Genomic DNA, 15,935 nt, shown 5'->3' with positions numbered 1-15,935 from the left:
ATGGGATCAAGAAATTTTTCAAGTGTGTTTTATCTAAAGGAAATGTAAGTATTATTGGGCTTCTTTTTACAAAATTTTTTAAAAATGCTTTACAATGCAAAAAAATATATTATATAAAAATTTTAGGCCCTGAGTTTTAGTGGGCCCTAGGCACAGGCCTAGCCCGCCTTAACCTAGTGCCCGACCTGACCAATTTAATTATTTCTTTTGAAAAGAGATCAACAAATTTATGAACAAAGTCAAGAAAAATCTTCCAACATACAGCAAACTCACATAATTTTCTATAATGCAACAAAGAACTACCCTAAAAAGCATGATGAGTAATTTCATCCTCCACCCCACATATAAAGGACATAATCCATAGTTTTGTGATCTTTCATTTTGATCAGATATCATTGTTCCTTGTCTCTTTTTTCTTTTCATTCTTTAATATTACAAAGTACATTTAATAATAAAGAAAAGGTGTGTAATAGGTGGAAGAATATAATTACAATTTTCTTTTTAACTTTAATAATTTGAAGGCAAAAAAGCAGATCTTTAAATATAGAAAATAACAATTTTAGTCTCACAAAATTTAAAATAAATATCACGGCCGTGGGCATGCATGTTTCCTTGAAAAAATATATGCTTTGATTCTTAACTTTTTATTATTATATTTTTTAGAAAGAAAAAAAAAATCAGTAATATGTAACTGATCCCATCTCCAATTCTCCATTAATGACTTATATCAAAACCACTTTTTTACTTCAAAATAATACATAAAAATAATCTTCAATTGCAACATAAAATTAGTATATTCACCATAATGTGAACTCTATATAAGTGAAAAAGACAGATATATATACCTTCATAATTATTGATGTATACATATTTATTTATTTTTGTTATTTTCAAGATTTAAGAATTATTCCAATATTTTTAAAACAAATAAAAAAATATAATATAATGATAAAAATATTCTAATTAATATTATATATTTTTATTATACATAATATGATAACTATAGACGAGCTAATAATAATAATTAATATTTATATAACATCAGTATTAATTTAAAGTGTGTTTAGAAGTAATTATGTAATTATTAGAGTAGTAATTATATTATATTTTTAAAATAAATTCTAAATATCTTATTTAACGAAATAGTTAGTAATTACACAAAAAATAATATTATTTAATGTTTAATAGTTAATGTTTAAAATGTAAAGCTTTTAGTAATTACACGATGTAATTACACTTAATTCTCCTAGAGACAAGAGAAGAGTGTGTAATTAAAACCCATCAATTACCTCCAGTTACTAAATATATTATATAAAATTGTATAATTACTTCCAATTACATTATAACTTTTCAAATGAGCCTTTATTATATGAGTAAAATTATTATTAATGATTAATTAAAAAGAATAAAATAAAGATTTTTTGGAGTAAGTTTAAAGTTGTGGATCGGAAATAAAATAGTAAATTGATCTATCGAAAGTAATAAAAAAATTGTGAGGTTTAACTCACTTAGTCAACACCACAAATAATTATCAACTGTCGAAAAATCAGTTAATTCGGTTGGACTTCACCTAACTATCCGAGAGCTGTAAATAAGAGTCTTAGGACTCATTTCGAAAAGTAAGATCAAGATTGGAAACAAAAATAGAGTGAGATAAATTCTCTTAAAATTCTCAATTGAAAGTGATTGTAAAAGGGTTTTTCATGTGTTTGATTGAATAGCTTCAAGTGAGATCAATTTGTAACTGGTGTGAATCACCATTAGAGTTTGTGTAAGCTTGATTCAAGTATTGTAAACATCTTCATCTTTCGCCATTCATTAATAAAGAACAGAGATGCTTCTATCTTAGGATTAGATTATTAAATTTGTGATTATCGTGGATATTATCCCACATAGAATAAATGGTAGAGTATTGAGCCATATATAAAAACATAAGCTACTCCACTTATCACTAATTGGTTTTGAGATAGAACCTTATAACAGTTATATATATATCCATTTCTGTTTTATTAGTTGTTTAATTTTTATTATCTAAATTAATCTTGTGTTCTTATTCATGCATCTGTCCACCACAAAAAATAATATATATTATTTTATGTTAATACCATTTCAATTAAGTTAAAGTTGGAGACTGTCTATAAACCATATAAAGAAACAAGTAGTACAACTACAAGTGTTGAACTACTATTTCATATGGTGTTTTTCATTACGTTTAAAAATAATTAAGTTAGTGTAGATTTTAGTATCAAATGTTATCATATTAAATAATAAGTTAATTTAAAAAATCATATATTATATGTTTTTGATTCTTTTGGGTATATGCCAAACATCATAAAGATTTTTATTTTTTTTAACTTTTGCATTATTGGCAGCATTGATCAAAGAATCTAGATTCGACTGAATTAAAAAAGAGATCATAATACAAGACTTTATTTTAACATCACCTCTATTAAATCTTGTTATATAATCAAGTTGACAGCATTACCCTACCTTATTTACAAAAAAATTAGTTCATTTAATTTCATCAAAATTAAGAAAAAATAGTTCATGACTTGATGGACCAACCGTTAGCTAAAAACATAGTACAAACTACAAAGAGAAAAGGATTCTCAAAAAAAAAAAAAAAAAAAAAAAAAAAAAAAAAAAAAAAAAAAAAAACTACAAAGAGAAAAAATGTTCAAATTTGTATACCTCAAAATAATATTTAATATAAAAAAAACTAATTATAAATTTTGCTAAATCAATATTAAAAGAAAAAAAAAATTAGTTAGATAATAGTGGAGGAAAAAATTAGGGTTTCTCATTCCTAAATCTATAGCTATAGAAAGTTATTTTTTTTCTTTGGTTTTGGGCTTAAGTGCGGCTTGATTGGGGTTGTAATTTGTTACTGCAATTTGATTTTGCTACTATGATTAGTTTTGTCTAGTTGTGATATGATTTTGAGTGTTTTAATCTTGTCTGTGTGATATACTTTTATTTTATTTTATTTCATTGTTAATTCTTCTTTGTTCTTCGATAGTTCGCCATCAAATGTTATTAAGGTTAATTAATATAATGCTGCAATCTTTTTAATTTAATTTAATTTAAGTTTTTTTGTTAAATGATCTAAGATTAAGAAGATCATTTGCCTCTTTTACTATTTCTAATTCTAGTCAGTGTCTCTATCGAAAGAGATTTTTCGATTGGATTGAAGACTATTATTTTAAATGATTATTACTAATAAAATAATTTATTCAAAAAAAAAATTAAAAGAAATTAAGAAAAAAGACAAAAAAAATTGTATAACAAGAACCCTAGTGGTGTGGAGACCCATTCATTATCGATAAAAGCTTAGAAAGTATATTGTTTGTTTGTGTTACTCCAATACAAAAATTTACTATTCATTATATGATTATTGGTTGATATTAATTTCCACTTTTCTAATCATTCCCTATTATTGTACTTTTTCTTTTCATTTCTTTTTTCACCAGCCTATCTTAAAGATATTTCTAATCAAAATTAGTCTTTTTCATACCTCAACACAACTAAAGAAGATTTTTTATTTTTTAATAAAATTTCAATGAGGAAAGGATTTATTAGAGCCGTCAAAATTGCATACAAATAATATATTAAGATATGATTATTTTTTTTTATATATATGTATATAAAAAAATGAAAAAATGATTCAGCTATGAGTCATAAGACCATTTCCAATTACTTAATTTCAATTTTAAAATAAAACTAATAAATAACTAAATATTATATATACACTTTTAATAGAATAAGTATTACATTTGATACTATTTAAAATTATATATGTTTTTGAAATTACTTTAAATTATATTGGAATACCTTTTAAAAACAAAAATTTATAATGCTCAATAAATGAATAATATTGTCATCAAATAATTAGTTTAGAATTATTTTAATCTTTTTTTTTTTTTGACATTGGGCTTAGTGATAATTTATTAATGGGATTTTTTTTAAAAAAAACAACCACAAAAAATAAAATTACAAAATATAGTGTATAGAATTTTTAAGATTTTATTTACATAAAATACGGTTTTTTAATATATTTTTATGTTGTAAAGTTGTTATTTTATTAGTAGTTTTTTTTGTTATTTATATATTATTATTTTTATATTGTTTAGATATATTTTTTTTTTATTAGTTTAGTGTTATTTCTATAAACACCCTAAAAATATATATAAAAAATTAACCGTAAAAATTTGTCAATAATAATAGTTTATATATTTTTCCCTGTTATTAAAACTAGTTTTTATTATTAGGTGAAATTTAACAATTTTTTTCTTCGACAGCCTGAAATTTGTTCAATAATATTTAATAGAAGAGAATAATTATGATACAAGAGCTTAAAAAGAAATAAAAAATGCAAATTAATGACAATTCTTTTTATTTTTTAATAGTAAGAGGTGGAGAGTGTAATATATGGATATTATATATATAAAAAGAATAAAACATAAATATATATTGACCAAGTGACAGTTCTTTTACATTTTTTTTTCTATAATAAGAGGTGGAGAGTACGTATTAGAATTAGAATGATATTATATAAATAAAAATTAAAAAGAAAATAGTAGAATAATGCTCGAATTTTGAATAGATCCTTAAAAATAGAATCATGGTATAAAAATGAAACGGCCGATTCAAATTGATATTATTAATATTAATGGTCATGATATTTTGGTAATAAATGCAAATATTATATATATATTTATATAGTATATTTTTTTTGGTCAACATAAATATGTAATTCTTGGAAATAAAATAAATTTTGTTCAACAAAATATTTAAAGGGGGTCAAAATTTCTTTGATCCTTGAATCTAAATTAATCCAAGAGTGACACTAAGTGAGTGAGACTTGGTAACACAATAACATAAATCACATAATAAAAAATAAAAATAAAAAGTAGAAAACCTTTTTTTTTTAGAAAAAACTCAAAAAGAAACTGATTGTATTAAAATGAGATTATAAATACAATAAAAATAACTAAATCACTAATAATTTATTTTAATGATTATGTGACAAATTTAATTTAGAAAAAACAAGAACATGCATAATAATAATAATAATAATAATAATAATAATAATAATAATAATAATAATAATAATAAGAGGAAATTACACTTTATACCATTTTTATATTGTCCTCTTTTATTTTTACCCTCTTTTTTAAAGTCTATCATTTTTACCTCTTTTTTAAAACATTGTACCAATTTTACTCCTGTCACTTCAAGATACTCTCCATGTGACTATCTTATGTTAGGGTATTTTGGGTACAATATATATAAAAAGAGGTATGTTTCAAATAAATATAAAATTAGAGGTAAATTTGATTAATTGATTAATAAAAGGGGTATTTTTCAACTTACCCCTAATAATAATAAGGTGAAGACTCACCTTATTATTATTATTATTATTTTTTGTTTGGATTGTAATTTTTTGCTGACTATCAAAGATTAGAAAAATTATTATTTTGTCCATGGTTTTTGTCCCTTTGGTAAATAAATATTTTCTAAAAATATTAATAGTATTATTATTCACATAAGCTAAGGTAAGCTTAGCTGTGATGTGCTGTTGAGATGTGCATGCAAATCATATAATTTTTTTTGATTAAATATCTCAATATTTTTTTTTGTCAAAAAAAATAAAAGAATTTTATCATTTTTACATTAGAAAATAGTTTTTTTTTTTACGAAATTCTACATAGAAATTCCTATTGTAACTAGGGCTGTAACCTAAATTGCAACAAAAATACAAAAAAAACTAGCGCTTTAACCACTCTAAAAACCCAAACCGTAAATTTAAAAAATAATGTATAAGATAATTTCCCAAAAATAAATAATAATAATAAATCTCAATATTCTCAACCAAAAAATCAGTAGATACAATTTACATTACCAAATTATATATTTCTCTCTTCTATAATTTTATCTAATGTCTATTAAACGAGCATTGCTACAACGGTAAAGTATCGCTCTATAATTAGTTAAAAATTTATTACACTAATAACGATATTAGATCTCATAAATATATACTAACAGCATGATCTCCTTTAACACTTCTCATGAATACTATACTATAAACAAAAACAGAGTATCTCTGCAAACCAAATTGGCACATAATTTTAATCATATAATTTGAAGTAGCTTTAGTTTGTGGTGGTAGTAGTAGTGGAACCTAATCACTCAACTGGGCATTTTTTTTTTCTATTTTATTATATAATTAGTGTGTTACATGTATTTTCTATAGTCTATATATGTTTCAGAGTAAAAAAGAGATTTTTATTTATTATTTTTGAAAGAGAAATTAGATCGTTTCAAATCTAAAAGATGACAAACAAGTGAGTGTGATATACAGCTGCCATTAGAGCTGACGTGCAGCGCAGGCAGAGTCTGTTAAAGGGCAGGTGTCCCCTAGTTAGGCACTTCCATTCTGTTTCCTTTATATGTGCATCTCTCTCTACTTCACTCTCTCTCTCTCTCCTTCTTTTTTTCCTACGAATGTGGGTGTGGGTGTGACCCTTTCCTATTTTTCCCTTTTTTTCTGGTTACAAAGCTTTGGGGTGTGTCTTCTTGGAAATCCCAAATTTGCTTTAAACCAATCTGAGGGTAAAGTTTGTTTCTTTACTGTGTTTGGGCAATTGGGTTTTTCTTAGATGATAACCCAATAATCGTTTAATGACGTATATTGTTTGTCCTTACAGGATTCCATCCTCGATCGGTGAATAAGTCGTTATATAATCTGAAAGTGATAATAGATTTGGACTGAGAAGAAAGTAAAAATGAGTGGAGCTGTTCTTGTGGCTATTGCAGCTGCTATTGGTAATCTATTACAAGGATGGGATAATGCTACAATAGCAGGTAAGAGTAATCTAAAAGATCGATTCTTTTTCGATTGTTTATGGTTCCAATTCATGTTTAGATTTGAATTATGAGTTTTTGTTTTTGATTCAGGTGCTGTTTTGTATATAAAGAAAGATTTCAACTTGGATAGCCAACCCACTTTGGAAGGACTGATTGTTGCTACATCACTAATTGGAGCCACTTTAATCACAACATGTTCAGGAGCCATAGCTGATTCTCTTGGTCGTCGTCCCTTGTTGATTATCTCATCTCTGCTTTACTTTGTTAGTGGTCTTGTAATGTTATGGTCACCTAATGTCTATATTTTGTTGTTGGCAAGGCTTTTGGATGGTTTTGGTATTGGTATAGCTGTTACTTTGGTCCCAGTTTATATATCTGAGACAGCCCCACCTGAGATTAGAGGGTCATTGAATACCCTTCCACAGTTCACTGGTTCTGGTGGAATGTTTCTCTCTTATTGTATGGTTTTTGCCATGTCCCTTATGCCAAAACCAAACTGGAGATTGATGCTTGGAGTTCTTTCAATTCCATCTGTTATTTATTTCTTTTTGACCTTATTTTTCTTGCCTGAGTCTCCTCGTTGGCTTGTGAGTAAAGGTCGGATGATTGAGGCTAAGAAAGTTCTTCAGAGGTTGAGAGGAAGAGAAGATGTTGCAGGTTAAGATTCTGATCTGTTTCTTTTTAGTTTTATATATATGATTTTGCAAGTTTTGAATCTCATATTCATATGTATAATAGGTGAGATGGCTTTGTTGGTTGAGGGTCTTGGAGTTGGAGGTGACACATCTATAGAGGAATACATAATTGGTCCAGCCAATGAGCTTACTGACGAGGTTGATCCATCTGATGAGAAGGATCAAATCAAGTTATATGGACCTGATCAAGGTCTTTCATGGATTGCCAAACCTGTCACTGGACAAAGTGCACTTGGGCTTGTTTCTAGGCATGGAAGCATGGCGAATCAGAGCGGTTTTGTTGATCCTCTTGTCACTCTCTTTGGCAGTGTTCATGAAAAGCTCCCTGAAAGTGGAAGTATGAGAAGCATGCTCTTCCCACATTTTGGTAGTATGTTCAGTGTTGGAGGAAACCAGCCTAGAAATGAAGATTGGGATGAGGAGAGCCTTGCTAGAGAAGGGGAAGGGTACAATTCAGATGCAGCTGGTGCTGATTCTGATGACAATTTGCATAGTCCATTGATATCTCGCCAGACAACGAGTATGGAGAAAGACATGGTTGCACCTGCTCATGGTAGTCTTTCTAGCATAAGACAAAGCAGTCTAGTTCATGGTACTGCTGGTGAACCAGGAGGCAGTACTGGAATTGGTGGAGGATGGCAATTGGCATGGAAATGGACCGAAAGAGAAGGCGCTGATGGTAAAAAGGAAGGAGGATTTAAGAGAATTTATCTGCATCAAGAGGGTATCCCGGGATCTCGCAGAGGGTCTATAGTTTCTCTTGCTGGTGGTGATGTTCAGGCAGATGGTGAGTTTGTTCAGGCTGCAGCCCTGGTTAGCCAACCTGCTCTTTATTCACAGGACCTTGTGAATCAGAATCCAGTTGGACCAGCTATGGTTCACCCATCTGCTGCTAAAGGGCCAAGCTGGAGAGATCTCTTTGAACCTGGAGTCAAACATGCTTTAGTTGTTGGAGTGGGATTACAAATCCTTCAGCAGGTAAAACATAGAACCTACTATGCATTGCCTTATAGAGAACTGCTATTTTGGAGTTCGGGTCCCACTTATTTTAATTTAATAAAGATTATAAAGAATCGCTAACTAATTATAAGACGTTACCTCAGATGCTAGGCACTTTGATGTCTCATTGCAATATTCTTTTTGAGGAATGCTAAAGGGTTATAGAGAACCATTTATAAGACGTTACTTTGTAGAGGTGTCAGGCACCTTGGTGTCCCATAGCAATGTTCTGTCTGAGAAATGCTAAAAGTCACTTCTGTGAGGTGTAATATCATTATTGGTGCAACTTAATATAAGATCCCACTTATTTTAATTTAATAAAGATTATAGAAACCCGCTTAACTAATTATAAGAGGTACTAGGTACCATGGTGCCCCCTATGCTCATTGTTTTTTGTCATTTGTTTGCTGTTATATAAACTATGCACTATTGCTTGCCTCTTAAGTTCTTTTGTTGCTTTGTGTAGTTCTCTGGTATAAATGGGGTTCTCTACTACACACCTCAAATCCTTGAGCAGGCAGGTGTTGGAGTCCTTCTTTCAAACTTGGGAATCAGTTCATCTTCTGCATCTTTGCTTATCAGTGCAGTAACAACTCTACTCATGCTTCCTTGTATAGCAGTGGCCATGAGGCTTATGGATATCTCTGGCAGAAGGTAATCAAAGATTTTAAATTGCTTTATTTATTTATTTATTTATTTATTTTGTTTTTTTGTTGTTGTTCTTACTATTTATTTTTGACAAAACAGGAGTTTACTACTGTACACAATCCCAATCTTGATAGTGACTCTTGTGGTCCTAGTCCTTTCAAGTATAATAAATTTGGGGAATGTTCTTCATGCATCAATCTCAACAGTCAGTGTTGTGGTTTACTTCTGTTGCTTTGTTATGGGGTTCGGGCCGATTCCTAACATCTTATGTGCAGAGATTTTCCCTACCCGAGTTCGTGGACTCTGCATTGCCATCTGTGCTCTCACATTCTGGATTGGAGACATCATCGTCACCTACTCACTTCCCGTTATGCTCAAATCCGTTGGTCTTGGTGGTGTTTTCGGCATGTATGCAATTGTTTGCGTCATTTCATGGGTGTTTGTTTACTTGAAAGTTCCAGAAACCAAGGGAATGCCCCTTGAAGTCATCACAGAGTTCTTCTCCGTTGGTGCCAAGCAGGTTGCAGCTGCCAAGCACGAATGATTTTCTTCGCCGTTGACAGATTTTTTCTGAAAGAAAAAAGTTTTGACAATTCCTGTTTATTTTCTTGGTTCTGTTTTGATATTTTCTTGTTTCATTCCATGGGGGTCTTTGAAATGGTATGTTTGATTTGTGTAGAAAGGATTATTTTCTTTGCTTAGCTCATTTCTTATATTTGGTATGAACAAAAAGTTCAACTCTTTGAGGTCATTTCTGGTGTATCATCCTATTTTTGGAGTTGAGTTGGGTTGAGATTATGGAAGGTAAATCATGCAGATTCCTCATTCCTGGTTGCCACTAGATGAAGACAAGGAGTGCTTTTGTGAAAATTTGGCATTTGCTAGCTTAGTTTTGATGGAATGTATTTTCCTCAGGGCTGTGAAGAAACGGTAAAAAAGGGGATATTGTATGTGAAATTACCTTTGTAAATACCAATGGATTTTGGCATAAAATTCTTATCAAATGCTTGTTAAGTTTCATTTCACCAAACAAATAAATGAAAACCAATTCTCGATATGAATTTGCATTACATTTAAGAAAACAATAATCGATTATTAAAGACAGTTCTGAGTTTGACAGTTTGGCATTTTGTTTCAAATATCTTTCTATTGCTAAAAGGCAAAATGGAAAAGTGTCTTGGGAGTTGGGTCACATGGGAATGTCAGAAAGCTGCAAAGTTTGTATTTTGATACCTTAAATTTGGTACTAAAAGAAAAAAGAAACATCAAATTTGCTGAGAATAAATTAAGCATAATTATCAATAATAAAATCAGTATGTTCATAATTTGATTCATAGGATGGAATCCAAATTGGATCATAACCAGAATGGACACTATAATCTCCATACTCATTTCCATTAAGCTTAATAAGAGCATAGACAAAATTAACATTTACTTTGTTGGTAATATTGTCCTCAACAACCAGAACATCTTCTCAATATGATGAACTTTTACACTAAATTTGTGGCATGTGTAGATGGATATTCCTATACATGGTTTCTCAAAACCCCATTACAATTAAGACAATCTTCAAGAACCAGAACATCACGGCAAGATGGGCAGGAGGAATGGCTCTCGAGCCACTTATCGATACAATTCATATGGAAGCCATGGCCACAGTGTGTCAACACCCTCATCACATCCCCATCCACAAACTCCATCAAGCAGATTGCACACTCAGTCAGCTTCTTCCCGTAAACTTCTGCGTTGTATGCAATTTTAGGGAGCGAGCGCAGCATCTTTCTGTTAAAACCTCGGTCCACCAAAGCAGATTGTGTCGATCGTCTAGCTGTTTCTACAGAGTGATGACACCAAAGAATCAAAGCAATTCTCCATGAGGCAACGACTATGATGATAACACAGCTTAAGATGGATAAGGATATAGTCAAGAAGATAACAGAGAAGAATGATTTCCCAAAGAAAAACCATGGAAGCGCCATAAAAGTGGAAAATTAGCTTCAGTTAGACGATTTGAACGAGATCCACAATAAGGGGATGATGACTCCAATCAACAAGCTATCAAAAGATGAAGAAAAGGAAAAAAAGCACTCTTTTCCCAATTGAAGTCAATATTTTGAGTGTCACTCACTCAATCGTCTTCAACAGCTATAAAATAATGGATTACATATTTACAAATATATATTTAGTCACAGTTAGACTCAGTCCTAAAAGGACGTGTCTTGCTTGAGGGCAAAATAAATTTCCTATCAGACCATTAATTTCTCAACCAGTAGGTGAGGACAAAAAAGGTTCTTGGCCACAGCAACACAGTTCTTCAGAGAACTGTTAACCTCAAGTGTCCTAGTCAAATTTATCATCATTAGAAATATAACACCGACAGCAAATGTTTACTGCATAGAAACAAAAGCATGAAAAGATTCAGAGTACAGAGAGATGCAACCACCCATTTTGGGGCTGTGAATTTAGGTGCTTAATACACCATTTTATTTCCGAGATAAGCAAAAGAAAGCTACATGTTTAAAATAGACATTTCTTCATAACCAATTGAAGAAAATAGAACAACACTGCACCTAATAACAACATTTGAAAACAAGCCCAAGTCAAATTCTTGAATTTAGTGATCAATTTCGGCCACACCACTATATCTATCAAGTCATGAGTTGTTGTCAAATTCAACTGGAAACCGAAACACCATGGAAGATTATAATGATTCAACAAATACCCTTCATCAATTATCTGGGAATACTACCAATGAGCCTGGCACCAACCCGGTCAAGCCTCTGAACATTGGCCACAGCTTTCAATTTGCCTTCTTTCAAGAAAGCATTGATCATTTGCTCACCAATCACTTTCCCTTTCTCCTCATTATCAGTCACTGCAACCGCGGTTGGCCCAGCTCCGCTGATGGTGCACCCATATGCACCGGCCTCAATGGCGGCCTTCTTTACAGCTTCCATGCCCGGAATCAGAGGAGCCCGCCTCGGCTCCACGATCTTGTCAGAAGACAATGCCTTCCCCAACCCCACTAAATCCCCTTGCAACACAGATGCCACCAATGCTCCAGCTTGGCTACAATTCCAGACATGGTGAGGCATTCCAATCTCTGCTGGCAAAGCTGCCCGCATTTTCTTAGTCGGAGCTTCAAAGTCTGGACTCACCAGTACAAAAAACAGTTCTTTATCTTCTGGAAAACTTAACCGAATCAACTCCAAAGGTTCATAGTTTCGAATCAATATGAAACCTCCCATAATCGCCGGTGCCACATTGTCCGCATGGTATCCAGATACCTTCTCCTCCGATTTAAGCCCAGCCAGTACCAATTCCTCAACCCCCAATTTCCCTCCGAAAATCTCGTTCACCGCTACCGCCGCAGCTGCCGCGCTAGCAGCACTCGATCCAAGACCACTTCCTAAGGGTAAACCCTTGTCAAGCGAAAGCGATAGACCAACAGATCGAACACCGAGCATCTTCATAACTTCAATGGCGGCTATGCCTGCACAGTTCCAAAGTGGGTTTTTGCTGAGCTTGTTGGCGTTATCGCCATTGATTTCGGAGATGGCGATTTCGCCAGGGTGAACTTGTGGGTCAATGCTGAGGGAGACGTAATCACCGACTCCATCAACGGCGCAGCCTAGAAAGTCAAACCCAGGACCAAGATTGGCTACTGTGGCGGGTGCAAAGGCCTTGACGGAAGCGTAAACGGGTTCGGGTTCGATGCTGGTGAGTGGGTATCTTAAAGGTAAGGATAGGTTGCAAACGAAAAGGGGTTTCCGCTTGGATAGAGGTTTGGATAGAGGAAAGGTTACGGGTTTGACTGGAGCTTGTAAGGAGAACGCCATTGTAGAGGTTAAAGATTGTAAAGAATGGACCTTTAGGGTTTTAGATGGTTACAGAACAGTGACAGTTATTACAATGTGCTTAAATCTGACTCGATATGCACTCCGTATTTTGCTTAGCAATTTTAACAAAATTATGTTCTGAACTTCTCCACTCTTAATTTTTTTTTTAATTATTAAGATCGTTAAATTTAAGAATTTTTTATTAATTTCATTCAGTTTTACTAATTATGTGTAACATCTCCAGCTTAATATTGCCCATCGCCCATAACGCCTCACGTCTATGATGCACTCGGCCGCTTCCGGATTGATAGTGACCTGGAGACCAACACGAGTGTTTTTGGCTTGTGCTATCTCACTCACACGCATCCAGGAAATCTTCCCAGAGGTCACCCATCCTCGGAATTGCTCCATGGTGGCCACTTAACCGTGGAGTTCTTTCGTGATGGGCTGAAAAAATCGAAGATGCCCTTGTTGATATAGGTAGTACCAATCAATCCATTAAAGCTATTCAACCGTGACAGCAGTCCCATACCCACAGCCGGGATCATCCCACCCTTCCCTGTGCGATGTGGGATTGTAATGATCGATAGTCCGTGATCCGTAAGTGGAAAATCGGTAGGCATGCGATCCCACACCGCCCTGGGGAAGGTCGGGATGATTTGAGATCGTGTAGTATGGGCTCACACGATTGAAGAACAATGGATTGATTGCACTACCTATATCAACAAGTGCATCTGCTTTTCTGGCCTATCACGAAAGAACTCCACGGTTGCGTGCTTCGACCCGGGAGCAATTTCGGGATGGAGTGACCTCCGGGAAGTTTTCCCGGTGAAGCGTGCGAGTTGAGGACAGCACGCGGAAACACTCGTGTTGGTCCGCAGGTCACTCATCGATCCGGCAAAGAGTGGCGTACTCGTGTATAAGAGCCCATTCATTCCGTGGGTGTAAAGAACTGATGGAGTCGGGACGTTACAAATGGTATCGAGCCTCGACCCGGTAGGAAGTGTGGTCGACGAGGGACGTCGAACCCATGGGGTGATCGTGATGACGTCGGTAGTCCGTGATCCGTAAGGAAATACCGGGTAGCTGTGCAATCCCACGTCGCACAGGGAAGCGTCGAGTGGGATGATTCCCGAGGCAATATTAGGTATGGGACTACACGGTTGAATAGCTTTAATGGATTGATCGGTACTACCTATATCAACAAGTGCATCTTGTTTTCGGTAGCCCGTCACGAAAGAACTCCACGAGTTAAGCGTGGAAACCATGGGCGATTTCCAGGGATGGGTGACCTCGGGAAGATTTCCCCTGGATGCGTGTGAGTGAGGACAAAGCACGGCCGAAAACACTCGTGTTGATGCAGCAGGGTCGATCAATCCAGAAGCAACGGCAGTGGCGTACTCGTGTATAAGAGCCATTAGTCCGTGGGTGTATGGGCCCAATGGAGGCTTGAAGTGGGGACGTTACAGTTGGTATCAGAGCCGATCGTTCCTTAGCCCGAAGGATACTCACAGTATACATACAGAAGACTAAAAAGATCCCCCTCATTCCGTGGGTGTATGGGCCCAATGGAGGCTTGAAGTGGGGACGTTACAAATGGTATCAGAGCCTTGACCCAGCCGGAAGTGTGGTCGACGAGGACGTCGAACCCTGTAAGGGGGGGTGATTGTGACAGTCAGTAGTCCCGTGATCCGTAAGGGGAAATACCGGGTAAGGCAGGCGATCCCACATCGCCTGGGAAGGTCGAGTGGGATGATTCGGGAGACCGTGTAGGTATGGGACCCCACACGGTTGAATAGAGCTTTAATGGATTGATTGGTGCACTATATCAACAAGTGCATCTTGTTTTTCGGTAGCCCGTCACGAAAGAACTACGCTGTCGTGCTTCGACCATGGAGCAATTTCAAGGATGGGTGACCTCTGGGGAAGATTTCCCCTGGATGCGTGTGAGTGAGGACAAAGCACGCCGAAAACACTCGTGTTGGTCCGCAGGTCGATCAATCCAGGAAGCAGCGGGGTGGCGTACTCGTGTATAAGAGCACATTAGTCCGTGGGTGTATGGGCCCGATGGAGGCTTGAAGTCGGGGACGTTACAAAAGGTATCGCAGCCTCGACCCGGCGGAGTGTGGTCGACGAGGACGTCGGACCCGTAAGGGTGATTGTGACGATCGATGTCCCGTGATCCGTAAGGGAGAAAATACCGGTAAGCTCGTGCAATCCCACGCCGCCCAGGGAAGGTCGAGTGGGATGATTCGTACCGTAGGTATGGGACTACACAATGAAGAAGGCTTAAATGGATTGATTGGTGTACTACCCATATCAACAAGTGTGCATCTTGTTTTTCGGTAGCCCGTCACGAAAGAACTCCGAGTTAAGCGTGCGGCACGGGAGCGATTTCGGGATGGGTGACCTCCCGGGAAGTTTTCCCGGGAAGCGTGCGAAAATGAGGACAAAGCACGCCGGAAACACTCGTGTTGGTCCGTAGGGTCGATCATCGATCCGAAAGCGGCGGAGTGGCGTACTCGTGTATAAGAGCCATTCATTCCGTGGGTGTAAGGACCCGATGGAGGGCAGGCGGGGACGTTACAAATGGTATCGAGCCTTGACCCGGCGGAAGTGTGGTCGACGAGGACGTCGAACCTGTAGGGGGTGATCAGACGATCGAGGTCCCGTGATCCGTAAGGGGAAATACCGGTAAGGCGTGCAATCCCACATCGCCCAGGGAAGGTCAAGTGGGATGATTACGAGAGCGTGTAGGTATGGACTACACAAGGTTGAATAGAGCTTTAATGGATTGATTGGTACTACCTATATCAACAAGGCAGCATCTTGTTTTCGGTAGCCCGTCACGAAAGAACTCCACGATTAAGCCGTGCTCGACCATGGA

The 15,935-nt window shown here is 35.2% G+C and overlaps 3 protein-coding genes across 3 annotated transcripts; 1 reads left to right on the top strand and 2 right to left on the bottom strand.

Annotated features, from left to right (window-relative positions):
- The first annotated feature begins 6,256 nt into the window (after window positions 1–6,256).
- LOC115702858 (monosaccharide-sensing protein 2) lies at window positions 6,257–10,262 on the top strand. The gene is made up of 6 exons (XM_030630305.2): window positions 6,257–6,612; window positions 6,708–6,864; window positions 6,958–7,524; window positions 7,606–8,540; window positions 9,028–9,215; window positions 9,309–10,262. The coding sequence occupies exons 2-6, from the start codon at window positions 6,786–6,788 to the stop codon at window positions 9,751–9,753; spliced, it is 2,214 nt and encodes a 737-aa protein (XP_030486165.2). The 5' UTR covers window positions 6,257–6,612; window positions 6,708–6,785; the 3' UTR covers window positions 9,754–10,262.
- Window positions 10,263–10,504: 242 nt separating this feature from the next.
- LOC115702860 (RING-H2 finger protein ATL8) lies at window positions 10,505–11,336 on the bottom strand. Its single transcript, XM_030630307.2, has one exon. The coding sequence runs from the start codon at window positions 11,186–11,188 to the stop codon at window positions 10,736–10,738; it is 453 nt and encodes a 150-aa protein (XP_030486167.2). The 5' UTR covers window positions 11,189–11,336; the 3' UTR covers window positions 10,505–10,735.
- A 319-nt stretch (window positions 11,337–11,655) lies between these two features.
- On the bottom strand, window positions 11,656–13,215 carry LOC115702859 (homoserine kinase). Its single transcript, XM_030630306.2, has one exon. It carries the CDS (start codon window positions 13,046–13,048, stop codon window positions 11,942–11,944), a length of 1,107 nt encoding a protein of 368 aa, XP_030486166.2. The 5' UTR covers window positions 13,049–13,215; the 3' UTR covers window positions 11,656–11,941.
- Between the last annotated feature and the right edge of the window lie 2,720 nt (window positions 13,216–15,935).

The sequence above is a fragment of the Cannabis sativa genome, chromosome X, assembly GCF_029168945.1.
Source record: "Cannabis sativa cultivar Pink pepper isolate KNU-18-1 chromosome X, ASM2916894v1, whole genome shotgun sequence".
NCBI lineage: Eukaryota > Viridiplantae > Streptophyta > Magnoliopsida > Rosales > Cannabaceae > Cannabis > Cannabis sativa.
Note: the sequence above shows the minus strand (reverse complement) of the source record. Positions and strands in the feature narration are given on the sequence as shown.

Bases quoted from the DNA above. Each gene is read 5' to 3' on its own strand.
- LOC115702858 (XM_030630305.2), top strand. From the start codon at position 6,786: ATGAGTGGAGCTGTTCTTGTGGCTATTGCAGCTGCTATTGGTAATCTA. The intron at 6,865-6,957 runs GTAAGAGTAATC...TTTTTGATTCAG, and splicing joins GGATAATGCTACAATAGCAG to GTGCTGTTTTGTATATAAAG. The intron at 9,216-9,308 runs GTAATCAAAGAT...TTGACAAAACAG, and splicing joins ATGGATATCTCTGGCAGAAG to GAGTTTACTACTGTACACAA.
- LOC115702860 (XM_030630307.2), bottom strand. From the start codon at position 11,188: ATGGCGCTTCCATGGTTTTTCTTTGGGAAATCATTCTTCTCTGTTATC.
- LOC115702859 (XM_030630306.2), bottom strand. From the start codon at position 13,048: ATGGCGTTCTCCTTACAAGCTCCAGTCAAACCCGTAACCTTTCCTCTA.